The sequence below is a fragment of the Epargyreus clarus genome, unplaced genomic scaffold (assembly GCF_041222505.1).
Source record: "Epargyreus clarus isolate Ecla_fem2 unplaced genomic scaffold, WU_Ecla_fem_2.2 ptg000011l, whole genome shotgun sequence".
Taxonomy (NCBI): Eukaryota; Metazoa; Arthropoda; class Insecta; order Lepidoptera; family Hesperiidae; genus Epargyreus; species Epargyreus clarus.
The window spans coordinates 7075250-7094100 of NW_027332219.1; the positions used below are offsets into that span (position 1 = coordinate 7075250).

At 33.7% G+C, this 18851-nt stretch overlaps 3 protein-coding genes across 4 annotated transcripts; 2 read left to right on the forward strand and 1 right to left on the reverse strand.

Annotated features, from left to right (window-relative positions):
- The first annotated feature begins 153 nt into the window (after positions 1–153).
- Positions 154–2808, forward strand: LOC140745911 (uncharacterized). Of its 2 annotated transcripts, none has more exons than XM_073077869.1 (4): positions 154–686; positions 1073–1226; positions 1821–1967; positions 2369–2808. In XM_073077869.1, the coding sequence occupies exons 1-4, from the start codon at positions 375–377 to the stop codon at positions 2464–2466; spliced, it is 711 nt and encodes a 236-aa protein (XP_072933970.1). In that variant the 5' UTR covers positions 154–374; the 3' UTR covers positions 2467–2808. The 2 variants fall into 2 exon arrangements, with proteins under 2 accessions (XP_072933970.1, XP_072933969.1); XM_073077868.1 differs by having other exon boundaries at positions 156–686; positions 1818–1967.
- Positions 2809–5633: 2825 nt separating this feature from the next.
- ValRS-m (Valyl-tRNA synthetase, mitochondrial) lies at positions 5634–10734 on the reverse strand. Its single transcript, XM_073077870.1, has 4 exons — positions 10397–10734; positions 9894–10003; positions 9063–9553; positions 5634–8702 (listed from the first exon to the last, which is right to left on the reverse strand). Exons 1-4 carry the CDS (start codon positions 10635–10637, stop codon positions 6581–6583), a joined length of 2964 nt encoding a protein of 987 aa, XP_072933971.1. The 5' UTR covers positions 10638–10734; the 3' UTR covers positions 5634–6580.
- A 354-nt stretch (positions 10735–11088) lies between these two features.
- On the forward strand, positions 11089–18767 carry Seipin (lipid droplet biogenesis associated protein seipin). Its single transcript, XM_073077871.1, has 8 exons — positions 11089–11640; positions 13777–13922; positions 14395–14479; positions 14878–14995; positions 15642–15780; positions 16216–16301; positions 16761–16845; positions 17237–18767. Exons 1-8 carry the CDS (start codon positions 11372–11374, stop codon positions 17305–17307), a joined length of 999 nt encoding a protein of 332 aa, XP_072933972.1. The 5' UTR covers positions 11089–11371; the 3' UTR covers positions 17308–18767.
- The last annotated feature ends 84 nt before the right edge of the window (positions 18768–18851 follow it).

The window sequence follows — 18851 nt, forward strand, 5'->3', positions numbered from 1 at the left end:
TCACTTTATTGCTCTTTAGATATTTGATTAGTTGGCTTGGCGATAGAGGTCACAGTAAACGATTATTTGGTAAATTAATTTTTGTTTTTATCTATGTCGTAGGTATATTTTCGTAGTGTATGTTATCTAGCTGTCGATGGCAATTGGAATTTTTTGGTGACATGACATGACAGCTGTCACTTCTGAAAGTACCTATCTTCTATAGTTTACGTTGTTGCAAAACCTATTTATTTTCATCAAAAACTGTCTCTATCTCCTACACCATACTTACACTCTACCATATACTTAGCAGTATATTTGCAATTTTTAGTTTACAACCGCTTGGAATATTCGCGAAGCATTCGTCGTAAAGGTGATGCAGAATTGTTTGGAGAATGTCAGCAACAAGTGCTCTGGAGAGCGAGGACTTGGACAATGTGCCGCTGGTGCGCATGGAGGACGTGCAGCCGGACCGGTATGAGGACTGCGTGGTGAAGGTCGAGCACTTAGACGAAGAATCTGTGAACGACGTAGTGATACGCGACGAAGTGTTGGAGACTTGTGTGGTGGACAGTGTGGCCAGCGACTGCGTGGTGAACGACGAGGATGGTAACGTGGTGGTCACGATCCACGCGGAGGTGTTCGACGGGGATAGCACGGAGATTATCATCCCTGAACCGCTCCAGACGCCGTTAAATGATCCACTAGTGAGTGTTTTGTTTATAGCACTGTTTGATTAGGAATATAGTTAAACACATTCAGTTTTGGGACCAAATCCAAATGACTAAATAATCAATGTTATTGTGCATATAAGAAATAGACAACTGGTCATGTTAATGTAAAGCAAAGTATTGGGGAAATACGAAACAGCCTATATTGTTGAACATTTCCTAAAAACATTAATACTTTGTAAACATTATCATATAAACTATTTCATCACACTGATAGACCTCTAAAGAAATCAACAGATCAAGTTTTCAATAATTTATGTTATAACTAAATGTTTTTAAGAGTATGTGTAAATTATTTTCATAGTTGTACCCAAAAAAAACAAAATCATAGACACCTACTATTTATCATTTATATTTTTCAGGAGTTGAAGGAAGAACCAGAAACAAAACCAAATATACAACAACCAAAAACAAATACATCTGGAAGTTGGCCGACCTTGGAGATATTACCCGGCGGAGTTATAAACCATGCCGATAAAGGTGATAATGATCCTGGGAACCTGTATCCTACCATTGGTAAGGTTCTTTTATCATCAACCCATTACTGTCCCATTGCTGGGCCCGGGTCTCCTCTTATAATGAGAAGGATTAGGGCATAGTCCACCGCACTGGCCAAGTGCGTATTGGTAGACTTCACATACATTTGAGATTGTTTTTTTTTAAATCTCTCAGGTATGCAGGTTTCCTCACAATGTTTTCCTTCACCATTTAGCAAGTGATAATTAATTTCTAATACGCACATAACTTTTTTACATAGGTTTTTTACCACGCTTTTATTAGCTTTACCTGTATGTATGTATGTAATATAATCTTTGAACTAGGTATTTACCCACTTTAAATGGTCAGATTCATTTACTTTAATAAAATTTTGTACAATTATGAAGAACCAATGAAGGTGGTAGAACCCTTTGTGGTTCGACTAGCATATAGACATAAATAAAAATAGACAAACAAGTGCAAAAATTCCTGTCGCATTTTCCCAAAAATAATCGTGCCGCAACAGCGAGCATATAACTTTGTATGTCCACACCAACTGTAAGCATCAAGCAGGGCCGAAATGTGTCAGGTACTGAACATGTTAATGACTTGACAATTGTTACATTTTAGCAGACACAGTGCAAGAACCAAATGAGGAGATGATGTATGCGTGTGCAAAGTGCTCGCAGAGCTTCAAATACCTCTTCTGTTTAGTGAAACATGTTAAGTGGCACGAAGAACAACAGAAAAGGCTTAAGGGTCGAGAGATAACTGGAATAAGTAAGTATGACACTTTTGACAAAATCTCAAGTATATGGAGTTTTCCATTATTAAAAGCAGTAACGATGAATTGTGCCACTGCTTGTTGAATGAAATCTTTCATCAGAAACATTAATTCTTCTCCACGGTTTTAGTAAGTATTCTACATAGATAGGTCGCTAGAAATGTCGCTTCTCCAGGCATCTGGTACCTTTTGAAGGTTTCCCCCTCATGAACAAAAACATCACTAAACCCTAAAGGCCCTATGAGGTAATTAAAAAACCTCACAAAGATTGGCAACTCTATACTTCCTTTAGACATTTTATGGTATTACAAAGAAACAGGAGGCTGAGGTGTCTCTTGATAGCAATAAACTATTTAATCTTACTGTCAACTATCTTAACCCTTAAATACTTTTTCAGCTGTAAGCGAAGGCAAGAATTACGTCTGCCTGCACTCAAACAAAAGGAAAATCATATCAAAGTTAAAATCAAGATGCAAAGTGCCAAAGAAGTCATAGCTAAACATTTAGTTTGGGAATTATAATAAAGTTGTTTTTAATACACTAGATGGCTGGCAACACAATAGTGTAAATGGAGCTAAGTATTTTGACGTTTTTTTTATTATAAAATTGGTAAATTTGCATATGTTATGAGATCATCTGATTATTGAGTGGTCTCCGTGGTTTTGAAAAGGTTTTATTCTCCTTGCCTTATTAGTTTGTATATATCGAAGGGTCATTTAATACTGAATTTTAAATCAGTTTGTCAAATATATGAATTTTGTAAGCCAGAATATAACCCCATCTGGATTTAAATAATTTGTCGCCTATTATAAAATTCAAAACATAAAGGAAAGTGCTTCTAGGCATCAGGCATAACTTTGCCACATTATCATGTCATTTACCTTTGTAGATTCACGTTACTGATAAATCTCAATTTTAAGGCATAACACATGTTGGCGGTATGAATGGGTATATTTTTATTTGCATGCATACATTTCGTATGAGGAATCAAGTTTATATACCAACTTACATGTTGGTAATGAGTTGAGTGAAGTAGTTTTATCCTAACTTCATATTACAATGAAGAATGTAACTTTGTAAATTCTTATTAAATGTTTGTTATGGCTATGCACTTGCTACCACAGGAGATCACTTAATACTAGATGATTCTAATTTTTATATGTGTGGTTAGAAAATTGATTATGTTAAATTTTGTTATGTATGTTGTGTTTTTCTTATATTTTTATTGGAGTTGTAAAAATCTGCTGCTTGGGCATTTAAATTAGATCTCAAATTAAATTCATTTATCTTCAATATATTTTATATCTTGTATGAGGGAGGATGCATATAATGTATGTATGAAAATTTTAATTTAGTCTTCCTGACAACATTGTGCAATTTTGTTAATAAAATAATGTATGGTTTTTTATTTAGGCGTTATAGTTTTTGGAAATTAGTGGAAACCTTTTTTAATTTTGACCCACATCAAAATTCAATGTGTCCATCCATATCCCAATCCATAATGCATTTTTGTTAAATAACACTTTGGTTTTAATATTTTTTTTTTTTGTAAAAAGTCAAATTTGAATTTACACTTTACTGGGATTTATGTACTTACCATTTGCAGGACTTTCATTTTAGTAAAAAAATATAAATAATGAGAATTTTCCAGCCAAGTATCATACATAATACTTGATGAAATTTACAAATTAATGTATTAGTTAAAGTCTACCAATAAAGTAATCAAAAATGATGACTATATACATGATGATTACAAAAATTAAAATGTACAAATTTCTATGATGTTATTATATTCTCTAGCCAAAGTATGCAAGAATTAAACTTGTCAAACTTTTTTTAAATATTGTTTCATCATACACAAATTTGGGGTTGTTTTTTTGCTTAGATATTTTTTCAATAAATTCCAATGGGTCCATTACCTTTTACTTGTTTATATGAATACCAATGGAAAGTAGTGTTAATTGGCTACTTGACACTTTTTGGGAAACTGTTTTAATGAATTCATATACGTATTATATATGCCTTTCATTGATCATTTTTTCGAAAAAGGGCTATTTATTAATAAAAAACATATTTTTATTACGGTAAACGGAACGTTACGCCAAAACAGGCGGTCAAGTGTCATTTCGTAGCGTGACGTCAACACATTGAAAATATAGAAATAAACTTCGACGTTACACATACTTCAGGTTTCGATGTGATCGACAGGTTTCGATGTAGTGACGTCACATGACATTTGAGGCAGCACTGTCGCCGTTTTGGGATTTAAAATCCACAGATAAAAAATCGAAAATTTCTTTTTAAAAATTAAAATACTTAGAACATATTAAAAAATAAACGAAATACTGCATAATTTATGTTTACTTATAAGCTATCATATCCAACATATTTCATATTTTATTGTTATAACTGTCAAGTACCCAATTACTCAATGCTCTATTTTAAACCCGAATAGTTATCTGCTCTAAGGGTTTATATTGTGTATAGAAGTGATTGATTTTAGTATAATTTTAGTAGTAGAATGAAAATGGTTTTGTTAGCTTAGCTTGTAACCACGAGAGTAATATATTTGTGGTTGATTTCACTTTGTAATTTTAAGTTGGTTTTTTATTGAAGTGAGACTTCTATAGACAACATGTTGAAGTATGGGGCTCAGTGGTGTGCCTTGGGATATGCCAAATCATTATCTGGCTAATTGAGGATTAATTACAAAATTCACATTGTCTCCAAGTGTGTACTGGTAAAGAATATTTTCGTATAATATAATAGGAAATTTATTTTTTTATGTTATATTCGGCTGTGGCCGATGTAATTTTCATTTATAATTATTACATTACATGTAAATGTTCTTCATCTGTACACCGTAATGTGTAGAATTAGTGTATTTTAGCTTTAAAGACGTGTAATCGGGACTTGGCAATTTTGAAAAGGTGTACAATGTTGTTGAAAATATATCGCAAAAAACTACTATTTTTGGTATTTCCTCAAAAAAACGGCAGTTTTAATTTAAAATACATTGAGTTTTCTTTGTTTGTGTTAGGATTGTAACCAAAACTCTGTTATAATAAATATGACGTCACAGTATATAAATAAAATTACTTTTTATGTGGTTTGTAAAATGTTTTTTTTTCAAGCAAAATACACATTTATTGCAATTAAGCGTAGGTTTTACTCTTAGCCTAAACATGATAATCGGATATTTTTTTAACACGTGTGAAGCAAATGTAAAATTTAGCAGTACCTATTCTATGCCGTGCATATTTTAACCATATTTATAAGTGTAGTCAGTTTTACTTACGTTCTCAAAGTTGTCAATATTTTAACAAGGTGTTTTGTTATCATCCATAGTCATAGATTAGTAAAGATACTTCGCCGCCTTGAAATTGAATGAAGCCACAAACGGCTTATTTTAGTAAGTTCTTTTTTTGAATCCTTGACAAATAAAACATTTATAGAGAAAATTTACGAATAAATAACTAATTTACGTAATAATTACGTAATTTACGTAATAAATAAATAATTATTTCAAATATTTTAGGGACATTTTAGCACAGAGACGTGGCAAAACTTTTTTACGCAACTATTTCAATTCTCAGCAATTCAAACTCAAAACTGGGTACATTTTCTTGTTAGGAATGAGTAATCTTTACTAATCTATGTCCATAGTGTATAGATTTTAGGGGCCATCCGTAAATTACTTCCCACGTTAAAAGAGAAACGTTAAGAGACAGAGTTACAAATGTGGGAGTCATAAGAAGTGACGTCATATCTCAATAGTAAATCTTAAAAAAATACCAATGCTCTTTGGACCTATTGGAGAGTATGATCGCTATACCAGTGTGTATTGTGAGTTGGATATGCTTAAGGCCTATGAGAAGTGACCAGTAATATATATACCAGTGACCCAGAGAGCGGGAGGGATCCAAATAATTGGCCAATTGCGAGTCGAACTTCCACACGGAGGATTTTTTAAAAATTTTATTCGTTTTTTATATTTTTTAGTATTTGTTATCGTAGCAGCCAAAAAAGTAAATGCATTTTGAAAATTTGAACTGTCCATCTATTACGGTTTAATAGACAGAGCGAATCTATTACGGTTCAGGACATAGAGCCCAGTGACAGACAGATAGATGGGCAGACAGCGGAGGCTTAGTAATAGGGTTCAATTTTTACCCTTTGGGTATGGAACTCTAAAAATCGTAATATACGTGTGACATAATTTATGGATGAGCCCCTAAACCAGTTAATTGTCTCATCACTAGTTGTATACAGAAATGTAAGTAAATAACTATTGTTAATGCATTGTGGCCTTCAAATTAGCACAAAATTGATGTAAAAAGACCTGTATTTTTAGCAAAAATAAGTCAACGTATTGTTGAGATTGACCATATTGAAAGGTTCGAAGGAATTTCATTTATAAATATTCAAATGAAATGAAATGTTGCTTTCTCAATCGATTAAATGAGGCCACCAATGTTTAGTCAATTAAAATTTTAAATAAATGGTATGAATGTTTGTTCTTATGTTTCATTTATTTTACTTTTATTACTAGAGATAAATTTTTCGATTAAAAACTTTTTAAATGCGTTTTATAAGTCGTAGATGTGACTCAATACCAAGTCAGTCTTTGTAATTGTTTAAGTTCTTCTTTCTTTAACAGTAGTCTCTCTTTATCTAACACTTGTGTCCATTCTGGTACTGTGGTTAAGTACTGTGTACTACTGTATCTTTCTTCTAGTTTTTGTAGATTTTCATCTAACTTCATTATTTTCTTCTCTAATTTGCTTCTAGCCGCTAATATAATACTTTGAGCGTTATCGCCTATTAGCTCTACTAGGACTTCAGTATCTTTGTCTAATAAAGCTTTAACATGGATCTTGTCAAATGCTTCATTGTATTTAATGTCACTGCATTTTGTAAGATTCAGAACTATAGTTCTGTGATCTTCTATATCGGATGCTAATTTTTCATTTCGTGTATTAACGCAAATTGATGGGCGAATTTTGTTTGAAATACCATAAAATCCTTTTAATTCCCTGACTAGATATATTGTGTTTATAATTCTCTCGACTTTCTCTTCTACGTCCTTATTCTTCCAAATTTCAAAATCGCTTGCTTGTGGATAATTAAAGAATCGCTTATGACTGTCATCGAAGTTGAAAATTATATTCTTTTCAAAGGCCGGTATTTTTGGAATGACTTCGTCTGTTAAGTAGATCATGAAAGGAGATAAGCATCGTAAGGATGTATTTAGAACTGCGGATAAAGTATGCGCATGGGCGTATCCTATATTTGGATTCTTGTTTTCAAAGCCAGGCTTAGTCGCCTCTAGGTACACATCGCAAAATTCATTGTAAATTAATGTTTTTATCGCTTTTGTTGCTAGATGAAAATCGTACATATCCAAGGAGTTATTAACTTTATCGACCATATCAGCTAATCTACTCAGTATCCACTTATCGAAGCTTGTCAAATCGTCACGACTTATACCGTTTTCTATTATCTTAAGCTTTGCGTACGACAATTGCGTGTATTTAATGCTCTGCCAGATTTTATTACAGAATAGCTTATTCGCGTGACACTGATTCACATCGAAATGTACGAAGTGAGATTTTATATCTTGGGATAGAAGAGTAAATCTCAAAGCATCAACACCACACTGAGGGATACCATTCGTATTTGAAAAATTGGATCTGTGATACATCAGAGCTTTGTGAACTTCCTCCTGATTTAAAATTCCATCTCTGTACATTTCTTCTGTTTTATTCTTTAGACCTTGCATTGATATTCCATCTATAACATCAATGGGGTCTATCACATTGCCTCTGCTTTTGGACATTTTGGCTCCTCTACTATCGCAAATGATTCCATGTAACAGAACATTATTAAAGGGTAATTCGCCTGTTAATTCCAAACCTAGTATCACCATTCTGTGTACCCAAAAACCTAGAATGTCATGCCCTGTTACCATTAAACTTATAGGGTAAAAGGAGTTCAGATCGCTATTACGACTGTCAGGCCAGCCAAAGGCTGATAATGGATATATTCCGGATGAAAACCAAGTATCAAGCACATCTGAATCTCTTTCTGCTTTGATCGCATTTGGTAATGTTCGCAAGAAACTTGACGCTTGCATTTTAGCTGAAGTTTCGTCTGCTGCCGCAATCCAAACTACATCTTTATCGACGCTACACTTATATGCGGGTATCTGATGACCCCACCACAGTTGTCTAGAAATACACCAATCTCTGACATCGCCGGTCCAATTAAGCCATGCTTTTATGAACTTTTCTGGATTTATTTTCAATCTATTACTTTCAACTAGTTGCATTGCTCTTTCATTCAAATTACTACACGAAAGAAACCATTGTTCTTTCGGCAAATGGTCTATGACGTCACCTGTTCTACTACAAATTGGTAATGTCATTTGATGTGGCATTATCGATTTTAAAAGACCCAATTTATTTAATTCCTGTACTAAAGTTAATCTGCAATCATATCTTTTGGTGTTATTGAATTTACCACCATTTTGTATAAGACCATCTTCATTGATAACTTGTAATAGAGTCAAATTATGATGTTTGGCGACTTCATAATCGACCTTACTGTGAGCTGGAGTGATTTTGACAGCACCAGAGCCGAATTCTTTGTCAACGAATGTATCGAATATAATCGGTATTGTAGTATTTCTGAATGGATGAACTGCTTTCTTGCCTTTTAAGTGTTGGTATCTGAAATAAATTTATTACAATTAGAGTTTAATTATCATGTATAATAATTAACATTTTCTAATTATTATAAAAACAAAAAAACGCAACTGCTTACAAATATTGCTTATGTCACAACATCTGGTATGTTAAAATCTGTCAATTTATTTGGGCTGCAGGGAGTGTCGAAGATTAGACATACATTACATACTTACGCTCCAAAAGCGTTACCCTCAGTTGGGTAAAAAGAGGGTATAAATTTCACAAGAAACACTAACAAAATCTTTAAGAACTGTCTGTATCCTTCTGATTTCACAAAGTACCAACAGTATTAAGTATTGGTCCTTCAAGACCCCTTATTTTCCCAAGTCAAATATAAGTTACCTGGTATCATCTGGATGTACAGCAATAGCAGTATCCCCGAGCATAGTCTCCGGCATTGTTGTAGAAACTACAATTTCTTCATTACTGTCAAATATTTTATAAGCAAAGTTGTATAGCAAACCGAACTGTACTGGCTTCTCATAGCCAGGCAACATTATGTCTGTTGGCCCATTAATTGGCATATTCTCTACTTCAATATCAGAAACTGTTGATTTCAAGGCATTACACCAATTTACTAATGCTTTCCTTCTGTATATAAGACCTTTTTGAAATAGAGATATAAATGCAGTGTTGACAGCGTTTGTTCGTTGGGGATCCATTGTAAATATCTGCCGAGACCAATCTAGGGAACAGCCTAATGTCCTTAGTTGTTTGCAAATAGTGTTGCCATGTTTTTCCTTCCATTTCCAAACTTCTCGGTTGAATTTCTCCCGCCCTAAATCATTCTTGTTGATGTTTTGTTTGCTTTTTAAGTACTTTTGTACAACACCCTGAAAGTGTAAACTTTATTTATTGCGGCTGTTAAATTGTGACAAAAAAATATACAGGCTTTTGAAGCATTGGGCGCATAATATGCATACAAATCTATGGGTAAATTTTGTCATACACGTTGGTTTCCAAAAATGTTATTAAGCAAGCAGTTGCATAAAACTTAAGCTGGAGAAGATTGAGCAGCCACACTCAATGTAATAAATTATATATTGTATATTACTCTTACAAATCACGATATTTAAATTATTATATAGTTAAAAACATAACTTCAAAAAGATTCCTATTGAGCTATATTTTTGGTTGCAATGTTAAATTTATTTCTATAAAATATTTGAATACCTGTGTAGCAATACCAGCATGATCTGTACCAGGTAGCCATAGTACACGGTGTCCCATAGATCGTTTCCTTCTCACTATAACATCTTGGATTGTACATGATAATGCATGACCTAAAAATAATAAACGTAAAAAAAAAGGTAAATAAACATATTTATTCACCAGAAGGGATCTGAGACCTCAGTAATAGGTGTAGGACTTCTAATCAGTCAAAACTAATATTCATTACACAAATCTTCTGAACCTTATATGCTTTTACAAAACATTGAAACAAAATGCTATATTACAAAGTATTTCTTTAACGATATATTAAAATTTATTTATAGGAGGTTTATTATACAATCTGGTAGTTCATTACAAAACAGAGAATACCCATAAAAGATTTGGCTATCTTACAACGTGCTATTTTGGGTTGATTATATATAGCTATTCTGTACTAGATAACGGTAGTCTTCATAACATTTTGAATTATAAAAAAGTGTTCTGTAATTGCCAGTAATACTAACCTAAGTGCAATTTTCCAGTAACATTTGGAGGCGGTAGAACGATACTGAACGCCGGCTGGTTTGAAGAGGTGTCTGCTTTGAACAGACCTTCCTTTTCCCACCGCTCATATTTATTTTTCTCTGTAACCTCCGGCTTATAAGCTACTGCGGGTAAATTTTCTTTCAAAACAATACGTGTTGTACGTGATATATGCCTTTTTGGAAAGTATAGTGGTCTGAGAGTCTGAGCAGACCATATCATTGTGTTTTTAGTGGATAAATGGGATACGTTTCATATAAATAAATAAAAATATGTTTACATAAATTCACAATATAAAGTTTGACAGATGTTAGACTGGTTTGACCATAGATATATTATCCTACTGACGTATATATCTATGGGTTTGACAGTTAGACTCATTTGACGTTTAATACGTTCCGTTTTGTGAATTCGCTAAAATGTCAAATCAAATTCTCAATATAAACCAAGAAAAAATATTTTCGAAAATATGAACAATAAATATGACGACATATTTTAAAAATGAACTTTTAAAAAAGTTTTAAATTAATTCCAATTATATTGATAAATGAAAACGTTTCGAAATTAGTAATGATAATCAAAACTATTTCAAATAAAACATAATATTTACTCGAAAAATCTAGACAAAACGGAGCGTTAACGTCATTTTGCATTGAAGTTTGAAGTTTGCCATCTGACATTTGACAGGTTGTAAATAAATAACTTTTGTCTCACTACAATATAATTACTATTATCAAGAACCAATAAATATTTCGAACATATCAGTTTGAAGCACTACAACAGCGCTGCGCTGTTGCATCCGTTAAAAAAAGTTAACGCAGCACTTATCAATAAAAATTACGATACCGGCATTATCTACCCCTCAAATCCCCTAGATCCGTTTCCTTGACCGCTGCGTTGATAAGAGTTATTCAAACTACATTAGAACATACACAGTACCAAGTGTATTTACAGTAATGGCTATCCTTACGTATATTAACCCTTTCCGCGTCGTTAGGGATTTTGTAAGCGTACCGATCGAGTCTTTCGTGTCCAAACAGTATTTAGGATATAAAAAGAAGACGAGTGATAGCATCGAAAGTGTTAAAGAACTGTTGTACAAGGCGGGAGTGATCACTGTATTTTTCGCGGCAATTTTATGGGTGTCCATTTTTATGTATGTTATTTTTTATTACACATACATGCCCAACGTTACTCATGTGCGGCCAGTACATCTGCAATTTAAGTAAGTAGATTTTTCTTTTATTTTTTTGAATATTTATTTTTCGGGATAACAGTATTTTATTTTGTATAATGAGAGTAATATATGGGGAGTATTTAGTATTAGACAAATTAACACCTCCCTGCTTACTGCCTATTCCAGAGGATGTGGCAGATACCACCTGCTTGTAATTGTTCCTTTGGCCAAAAGTTTGTTTTTTGTCGATATTTGATATGACAAGGACTGGAATACTTTTTGGTGCTTGCTTTCCCTGTAAAACATGGTATATTGTGTTTAATCACTGACAACTTATATGTTAAAAATAAAAATAAAACCCAGAATGTTGAGTGTAAAAAATGAAACAGAAAATTGTAACTCAAGACATCAATGGCAGTCAAATCATTAAAAATAAAAGAAATTTCAACTCTCATGCATGATTTCAATTACAAATTATTATCTATGATTGAACTTTATCAATAGGCATTAGTTTCCTAAGGTCACATTGAGTCATGCACTATCAGTGTGGATGCAACATAATCTAACAATAATTGTTTCATAAGACATAAATAGTGTCTCTGTCTCTATCAATGAATTTATAATTGAAATATCAATTGATCTATGAAATTAAGCTGTTTAGCATGGTTGGTAGTTAGATGGGGGCCACTAGTGGATTATTTATAACATATGTGCATTATTATTTCAGAAAACTAGTATAGTCTGCGTAAAACTGCTAGTCCCCTCTGAATATAGAAATGAATCATATCGCCATAGTAAATTCTATGACTACACCTACTTGTAACAACTTCAGAGTGGACTAGCAGTTTGGCGAGGACCATATTTGGTTAAGCTGACAGCTTAAGTAATTTGTTATGTTTAGATAGTTGTGGTTGCAAAATCAACATAGAACAACAAACATTACAAAATCCAGAATAGATCAACTACTGATCATTAATTTCCTTGACCAATCTGTGCTGAAGTAACATGTTGGATAATACTTTTATCATGGATTTGGAGGTCCAGAGGCCCTGGGGCAATAATGGAGTGTAGATCCTTAATTATGTGTCATGTCCAAAAAAAAATTGTTAAGTGCTATTAAAAATAAAAACATGGGCTGCTTAGAAAAATACCTAAGAGTTACTGACTCAACAAAATTTGTTCCTTTTTATCTCTATTGGAGTAACTAAAAAAAATGAAGTAGAAAATGAGCATTAAATGCACATGGTGGTAAATGCTGACTGCATGCACATATTACTAATATTTTATATTCACTGAAGACATACATCAACAAAATTAATTTAATTCAATTATGCATTAAAGTAAACAATGAAGGCACTTTGACCCACAATTTATTAGCCATTGTTAAATAATAATGGAAAAAGAACAATTTTGTGAACTTGTGTTTGTGGGAACGTTTGGAAATTTACATATATACATGAATATATTATAAAATACTTAGTCCTAGAAATATAATTAACTTAGCTTCAAAGTTTTGTCCATTTAAATTCAAACTGCTTAGCTTATGTAATTGCAATGTTCCGTATATGTTGCTGAGAAGATAGAGCTATCCCTCTACACAAATTATCTATTACTAGGTGCTCTCTGTAATTACACCCGTATTAAAAAACGCGGTAAGATGTAAGCTCAATATAACATAGCCTTAAACCTTGAGGTGAAATGATTTGATTAAACAAACATCCAATCCTAAAATATATGCCATCAAAAACATAACTTAAAAAAAACAAGTCTCATATTCTCATAACTTAATTCTTTTACTGTAAAAAGTTGTGAAGTCCATGTAATACCAAGTCAGTTAATTTATTCAGTACCCACTTATGGGACATTCTATCTTAAATTATTTTGTAATTAGCTAACTTAACAACATCTTATGAGACCTTATCAATATTAAAAATCTTTTATGTTTTAAATAAATAAATTGACTTGGCACTACCGTGCCTCCAGATCGTAACATAGTTCGTAAAACAAAAACTGGTTAATTTCTATAGTCCGTGCCAAAGTGCTAGTGTGGTCTGAAGTTGTTTCGAGCAGATTTAGTCTACAATTTGGTGTGGCGACGCGATTCTTTTCTATATTCAGAGCGGACTAGCAGTTTTACGCGGACTATAACATTCTACTTAGATCATCATGGTCTTCCTCCCGTAGGTCGTGTGAAGAGAACATGGGCGTGTGTTCGTTCCCGTCCGCCCACGTGCAGCTAACCCGGCGCAGCAGCATGCTGATGTCCTCGCAGGCGTATCGCGTGCGACTCGCCCTGGATATGCCTGAGTCACAAGTTAATAAGGATCTAGGTATAAACACGCCAACGTTCATAACACGTTGAACATATCGGTTCTCGTTAACACGAACTTACTTGATTGAACCTATGGATTAAACTTACTTGACTTTGAAGTTAAGCAACATCGGGCGCAGTCAATACTTGGACGATTAACCGCCTGGGAACACCGCGTGTCGTTGGCTTTCGTTCTTGTAGTATCGGGACCAGAATAGCGCCTCAAAATTGTATAAATAAGATGACTCAGCCGCTCAAAATGTAAAATAATGATAAGTGCAAACTGCAAACCCGTGATCTTTAAGGGGGCCACAAAATTTCCAAAATGTCCCCTGATTTTGGCCAAATTTAAGCTTATTTTCGAGACGGAAATGCCTCATTAAAGAAAACCTTGTTTTTTTGCCATCATATTCTATGAGAAAGCCTACCTTCGATTATATTAAGCTTCGAAAACATTTTTAAAATTTTGTTTCTTTTTCGTACTTTTCCAGGTATGTTCATGGTGTGTGCTCAAATGCGGGCTAAAGGAGGTGTGCTAGTATCTGCGTCGTGCCGCTCAGCAATGCTTAGACATAGGTATGTTTAATGTTAATATTTATAAAGATAACATTTATGAAGGTGGTAGAACGTAGAACCCTCCGTGGTTCGACTACGGTGACACTACCGCCAAACCTATTTCTGCCTAAAACAGCAGTGTTAAGCGCTGCTGTATTTTTTTAAGGGTGTCGTAAGAAAGATAAACATTTCCGAGACTTTCTAGCTTAGTCCTCAATCTTATCTGGGTTGATTGATGTTCATGGGCGGCAGTAGCCACTTACCATCAGATGGACTGCATGCTCGTCTGCTACTCCTATATTATAGAAATACAATACGCGACTATTAGTCAATGTCATTCTTACATAGTCATTTCTCATTTTCCATTGTTTATTATTTTCATTAGGATACAAAAAAGCCACAATTGCAATTATTTTCAGGTCGAGACTCCATCAAGTGATGCGAACGTTAGTAATGGCTCCATTGCTTCTTACTGGCTTAGACGAGGAGAAGCAGACGCTGCAAGTGGAACTGTTCAGCGATTTTGAAGATGATCAAGTGAGTTGTTGCTTTTACCCATACAGTTAGACCTTAAGGTGTATTCCGATGCCTTACAAATTCATATCATGCCATTCCTTAGAATATGCACCTACATAACTTAAAATATATTTTTTTATAATAATATAGGAGTAGCAGACGAACATGCAGTCCACCTGATGTTAAATGGATACTGTCGTCTATGGATATCTGTAATCACTCCAGACAAGATTAGATTCCTACCTAAAGTCAATCACAGAGGCGCCGCTACCCCTGAGGACTAAGTTGGAACGCCTCGGAGAAGTATGTCTCCCTTACCACACCCTCCAAACTAGAACACAGCAGCGCTTAACTCTGCTATTATAACAGAAATAGGTGTGGCGGTGGTGCTTCCGGAGTCGAACCACAAAGGATTCTACCACCTTGAACCTTAACAATGCTGTTATTAGGCAAAAATAGTGTAGTGAACAAGCAGGCTCTTAGGTATTGTGAGGCGTGTTACTGTGTTGAAGTGTTTATTGTAACTGACTAAATAATAAGCTTAATTTAACTTATATAATACAAGGCTCAGCTCTACACCACAATAGGTGTAGCGGTGGTCTCCACAATCGAACTACAGAGGGTTCTACCACCTTCAATTCATTTTATACGGGGAATTGGTTTGCAGGATCTCCCAGTAACGGACGCATATGTGGAAGTACAGTCGCGTTTCGTGCAAGTGATATCATGCGAGTTGCTCATAGAGGCACACTTCACTGGTCTACGGTACTATATGTTCAATTGGCCGAAGATATCGGCTCTCATTGGTATGTTTTATTTATTTCAATTTTATTATATGATATACTTAATAATAAAACTGAATTTATTTAATATTAAAATATTTAACAGCAATAAAATTAAATTTTATGAAATGTTTCTTTATTTTGTTATTAATGCTATAAATTGAAATTGGACGGGAAAAGTGCTAATTGAAAATGATTTAAATTTGATTGAATTATAACATAATCTATTTAACTAACTCTGGACTTAAGTGGTTAATAACGTAATTTTTAAGTATTAAATTATCATTTTATAAAATCCTTTATGTTTAGAAGGTAAAACAATAAATAATTAATTAATAACAATTATTGAATGAATTATTGAAAGAACGAACGAAATGTATGAACGGTGGAATAAATGAACAAGCGACCAATTGCCCAAAGAAATAATTATTAATTAACAATTTATTTTTATAATTCAAGGTATCAGTACGAACCTATTTTTCGTGTCGCTGGTGTTCATATTGAGCTGGTACCATCTGCAGGATGGCTTGCCGGAGTTTGTCAAGGTAAGTATCTTGAAGCAGAACTTTGTGGTTCTATCCACACAAATATGTTCACGTTCTCAGTTTCATTTGCTTTAATTTTATAAGTTATGCAGAAGGAATGTAATAAAAATTGAATACCCAAAACGCTATCCAAATTGCAGTAGTAGTTTTAGAGAAAATCGCAGACATACAAATTACAAACTTACATATGTACATAACGGTCAAATACATAACCTCCTTTTTTGAAGTCCGTTGAAAATGACATTATATTCACATAATATGTGAATATATTTTTTATTGTGACTATCCGCTTTTATTTACATTAATTACACTGCTCATATTTAGCGTATCAACTTTTTGCAACTATTCGATAGATGGCAACACTAGTCATCGAAGTTTTTTCAATAGTTATGAGTACTTTCTACTGTTTTATCATACATTACCGTCTTATGTTTCAACACAGTTTAATTAATTTTTCAGAGTAAGTTCCGTTCTGTAGATGGAAAATTAGATCAGGATCAGGATGACAAAAAACTGCTGAGCAAAGTCAAGCTGGAGAGAGAAGGTACATTTTTCTTGATTTTTTTATTGATTTATATTTATTTATTATCTTAATTTATTTTACAGACGTCAGACTGTTTGGGAATTGAACCTTATTATTGTGAGACATCATACATACCAAGTGATAAAAATATTATTTCGCTCGATTTTCTTCTTAAAATCCCTGTATGTAAAATTTTCCTTTTTGAAAGAGTTGTGAGCACCACCCTCGTGTAACAAAAATAATTATACTACTTGCAAATATAACAGAAAAGTGTTGTAGCAACTCTTAATAGATATCAAAATGTAAGAGTTCGTGTATTTTTACAATCCGAAGATAGCCGATCATGGCCGAGTCTTTTTCTTAAGCTCAATATTAATTTCTTTATAATAAATAATACATTTATGTATTTCAGATTCTTTCCCCTTCTTAGAAGACGAGAAGCTAATAGAAGAATATCAGAAATTGGAGAAAAAGAAGACTTAATTAGACTGAGCTTTCCTGAATAGGTAGATTATGTTAATATAAAATGTGGGTGTGTATATCGTTATGTGCATTAGAAGTTATACTTCTTTTGCGCGAAAAATATATATTTTGTAAATTATTACCAAAAATACTAAACAGTGAGTTGACTTGGTATTTTTTACAATGAAATGTTATTTTTTATAATAAGTAAATAGCAGCAATGATATATTTAAGCTTTCCATAGAGAAGTCCAATGTTTGATTTCCAGGCACCTCTATTTTCTTTTTACGTAGAAAGTCACTTACATAAAAGATGAAAGAAAATACCCTGAAGAAATCTACACGCCAAGTCATTACAAATAAATAATTTTAAAAAATCTCAAGGGTGTGTGAACTACCAATCCACACTTGACCAGTGCTGTAGAATATGGACTAAACCCCTCTCACTCTAATAGGAGATCCGTGCCCAGCAGTGGGACAGTAATGGGTTGACAAAACACATTAATACGGTCATAACATGTAAAGAAGTATGACTTCTCTATATAATATTTTGCACAAAAATATATTGCTTTGTGATATGAATTTAGAGGTTTAACATATTACGTGTCTATATTAATCGATGTCGGTTTTAAACATTTTATTGAATAAGAAAATAGATAACTGTCAAATGGTTAGTGCTCGCTGCCGCCAATGGACATCTATAACCAACCCCAGATAAGATAACAGTCCAACCAGATGCAGGCAACAGATGTGTTAGTATCCCTAAGGAATAAGTTACAGAACATTGTTTAAATACCTCCCTTACCACCCTTCAAACCAGAACATAGCAACTCTTAAATGTTGTCATTAGGTGTGATAGAGGATTTTTTTTTTATAATATAGTAGTAACAGACGAGCATGCAGTCCACCTGATGGTAAGTGACTACTGCCGCCCATGGACATCATCATAATCGTGAACCCCAGATAGGATTAGATGTTCCTACCTGAGGTCGGTTACAGATGCGCCGCTACCCCTGAGGACTAAGCTGGAACGCCTCGGACAAGTATGTCTTACCACACCCTTCAAACCGGAACACAGCAGCGCCTAACACTGCTGTTATTAGGCAGAAATAGGTGTGGCCGGAGTCGAACCACAAAGGGTTTTACCACCTTCAAACCATCCTTCGTTTATTATGTTTACATCCGACACTGATATTTAATTGGTGTCTAATATTAATATTTGAAACAAATGAACGTCTAATTATAATAAGATTAATAACTTAAGTAGATAATTCTTAATGCTACGTCGGCAATTAGAGAAAGATATTCGAGTACATTCGGTTTTGTATTGCTATCTCTGTCTCACAGTGGCATATAATACATATCAGTTTTTGTGATAAAAGAAAATCAACATACAGTCCATCTCTGGTCACTGTAACCCATGGACTATAATCAATCCCATATTATACCAAACCTATTGAGTCCTAAGGGTAAGTCAAAGATGCGTTTCTACCTTTGTGGACTAAGTTGAAACGCCTCGGATAAATGTATCCCTGTACCATACCCTTCAAACCAAAAAGGACTTAA

Coding starts and splice junctions, on each gene's coding strand:
- ValRS-m (XM_073077870.1), bottom strand. CDS start 10,637: ATGATATGGTCTGCTCAGACTCTCAGACCACTATACTTTCCAAAAAGG. Junction 10,004..10,396: donor TACTGGAAAATTGCACTTAG/GTTAGTATTACT, acceptor TATTATTTTTAG/GTCATGCATTATCATGTACA. Junction 8,703..9,062: donor GTACATCCAGATGATACCAG/GTAACTTATATT, acceptor AATTTATTTCAG/ATACCAACACTTAAAAGGCA.
- Seipin (XM_073077871.1), top strand. CDS start 11,372: ATGGCTATCCTTACGTATATTAACCCTTTCCGCGTCGTTAGGGATTTT. Junction 11,641..13,776: donor CCAGTACATCTGCAATTTAA/GTAAGTAGATTT, acceptor TTCCTCCCGTAG/GTCGTGTGAAGAGAACATGG. Junction 14,480..14,877: donor TCAGCAATGCTTAGACATAG/GTATGTTTAATG, acceptor AATTATTTTCAG/GTCGAGACTCCATCAAGTGA.
- LOC140745911 (XM_073077868.1), top strand. CDS start 375: ATGTCAGCAACAAGTGCTCTGGAGAGCGAGGACTTGGACAATGTGCCG. Junction 687..1,072: donor CGCCGTTAAATGATCCACTA/GTGAGTGTTTTG, acceptor TATATTTTTCAG/GAGTTGAAGGAAGAACCAGA. Junction 1,227..1,817: donor GAACCTGTATCCTACCATTG/GTAAGGTTCTTT, acceptor GTTACATTTTAG/CAGACACAGTGCAAGAACCA.